General features: G+C 35.3%; 1 protein-coding gene across 1 annotated transcript in view; it reads right to left on the reverse strand.

Annotated features, from left to right (window-relative positions):
* Positions 1 to 537: 537 nt before the first annotated feature.
* The window catches only part of LOC107553349 (synaptotagmin-17-like), a 9,704-nt gene continuing 8,379 nt past the window's right edge, over positions 538 to 1,862 (reverse strand). The window contains exons 4-5 of the mRNA XM_016235550.1: positions 1,092 to 1,261; positions 538 to 965 (exon numbers count right to left, since the gene is read on the reverse strand). Coding sequence (XP_016091036.1) covers positions 816 to 965; positions 1,092 to 1,261 — 320 coding nt within the window. The 3' untranslated portion in view covers positions 538 to 815. The remainder of the gene's footprint in view (positions 966 to 1,091; positions 1,262 to 1,862) is intronic.

Below are 1,862 nucleotides of genomic sequence, written 5' to 3' on the forward strand. Positions count from 1 at the left end.
CAGTCATAAGGGTCAATTTTTTGAAATTGAGATGTATGCATCAGCTGAAAGCTGAATAAATAATCTCTCCATTGATGTATGGTTTGTTAGGAGAGCACAATATTTGAAAATCTGGAATCTGAGGGTGCAAAAAAATCTAAATATTGAGAAAATCATCTTTAAAGTTGTTCAAATGAAGTTCTTAGCAATGCATATTACTAATCAAACATTAAGTTTTGATATATTTACGGTAGGACATTTACAAAATATCTTCATGGAACATGATCTTTACTTAATATCCTAATGATTTACGGCATAAAAGAGAAATGTATAATTGTGACCCATACAATGTATTGTTGGCTATTGCTACAAATATCCCCCAGCGACTTAACACTGCTTTTGTGCTGCAGGGTCACATATTTTACTTTTTTTTTATTTATTATTTTTTAAACCTTTTTATTAACTTTATTTTCAATTCGGTTTTAGTAACACTTTTAATTTTTAATTTAAAAAAAAAGTTTAAGTTTAGGTTTTTCATCCAATATTTATTTTATTTTAGCTTCATTTCAATGACTAAACACGTGTTTTAGTTAACAGCAGCAACACCGATCACTTCACTAGTGCAAAAGCAGCAGCTGACGTTTTAGTTAACGAGCCATAATGACACCCTGCAGTGATGCCCTACATTAGAGATATTATTAGAATTCAACACAAACTTTCCTCAAGTCTCCTTAAACCAGGTTCCGCAGTTCCATCCCAAAATCCATAAAGAAACGAGAAGTGTAACAGTGAGCGATTCGATTGGCTCGGGGGCATGTCAATCAAACTTTGCTGGCCTATAAGGAGTTTGGTTGGAGCTCGTGCCAGCATGCCGTCTCCACCTGCGGCCTGCTGCACATCTCACTCCAGTGCTGGTTTCCCGCTTCAGAACCTCTGCAGCCAATCAGAACACGACCCAGAATGCAACTCTTCGTGTACAGCCTTCCCTGTCAATCAAAGACAGAGTGATGTCATTACTGTAAAATATCAAGACACATCCAAGCGTGACTCTCAGACATGTGATATGAGTCATATAACAGCAGATACGCACTGAATGGTGAAGCTCTTCTCACCTGCATCACGAGGAGCTCCAGGAGCAGCGGCAGCCCGCTGATATCACCTGCCGGCAGGTCAAACAGAAACGGTGCGTTCCAAACCGCGTTCGCTCCACTGGCACCCTTCGTCTCCTTAGTGCTGATGACTTTACCGTCCTCCTGACGCAGGTTGATGACGACATAGTGATCTACAGAAACAGACGGCCACTCTGAATTCAGCACGATTGATTAATTTAGTCTGAATATGAGGATTTTACATGTAGACAGGAAAATTACATTTATTCATTATCAGACTATCTATCTATCTATCTATCTATCTATCTATCTATATTTCTGAATTTCTATCTATCTCTCTATCTATCTATCTATATTTCTGAATTTCTATCTATCTCTCTATCTATCTATCTATATTTCTGAATTTCTATCTATCTCTCTATCTATCTCTCTATATTTCTGAATTTCTATCTATCTCTCTATCTATCTCTCTATATTTCTGAATTTCTATCTATCTCTCTATCTATCTCTCTATATTTCTGAATTTCTATCTATCTCTCTATCTATCTCTCTATATTTCTGAATTTCTATCTATCTCTCTATCTATCTCTCTATATTTCTGAATTTCTATCTATCTATATTTCTGAATTTCTATCTATCTATATTTCTGAATTTCTATCTATCTATATTTCTGAATTTCTATCTATCTATATTTCTGAATTTCTATCTATCTATATTTCTGAATTTCTATCTATCTATATTTCTGAATTTCTATCTATCTCTCTATCTCTCTAT

The sequence above is a fragment of the Sinocyclocheilus grahami genome, unplaced genomic scaffold, assembly GCF_001515645.1.
Source record: "Sinocyclocheilus grahami isolate Dianchi unplaced genomic scaffold, SAMN03320097.WGS_v1.1 scaffold471.1, whole genome shotgun sequence".
NCBI classification, from domain to species: domain Eukaryota; kingdom Metazoa; phylum Chordata; class Actinopteri; order Cypriniformes; family Cyprinidae; genus Sinocyclocheilus; species Sinocyclocheilus grahami.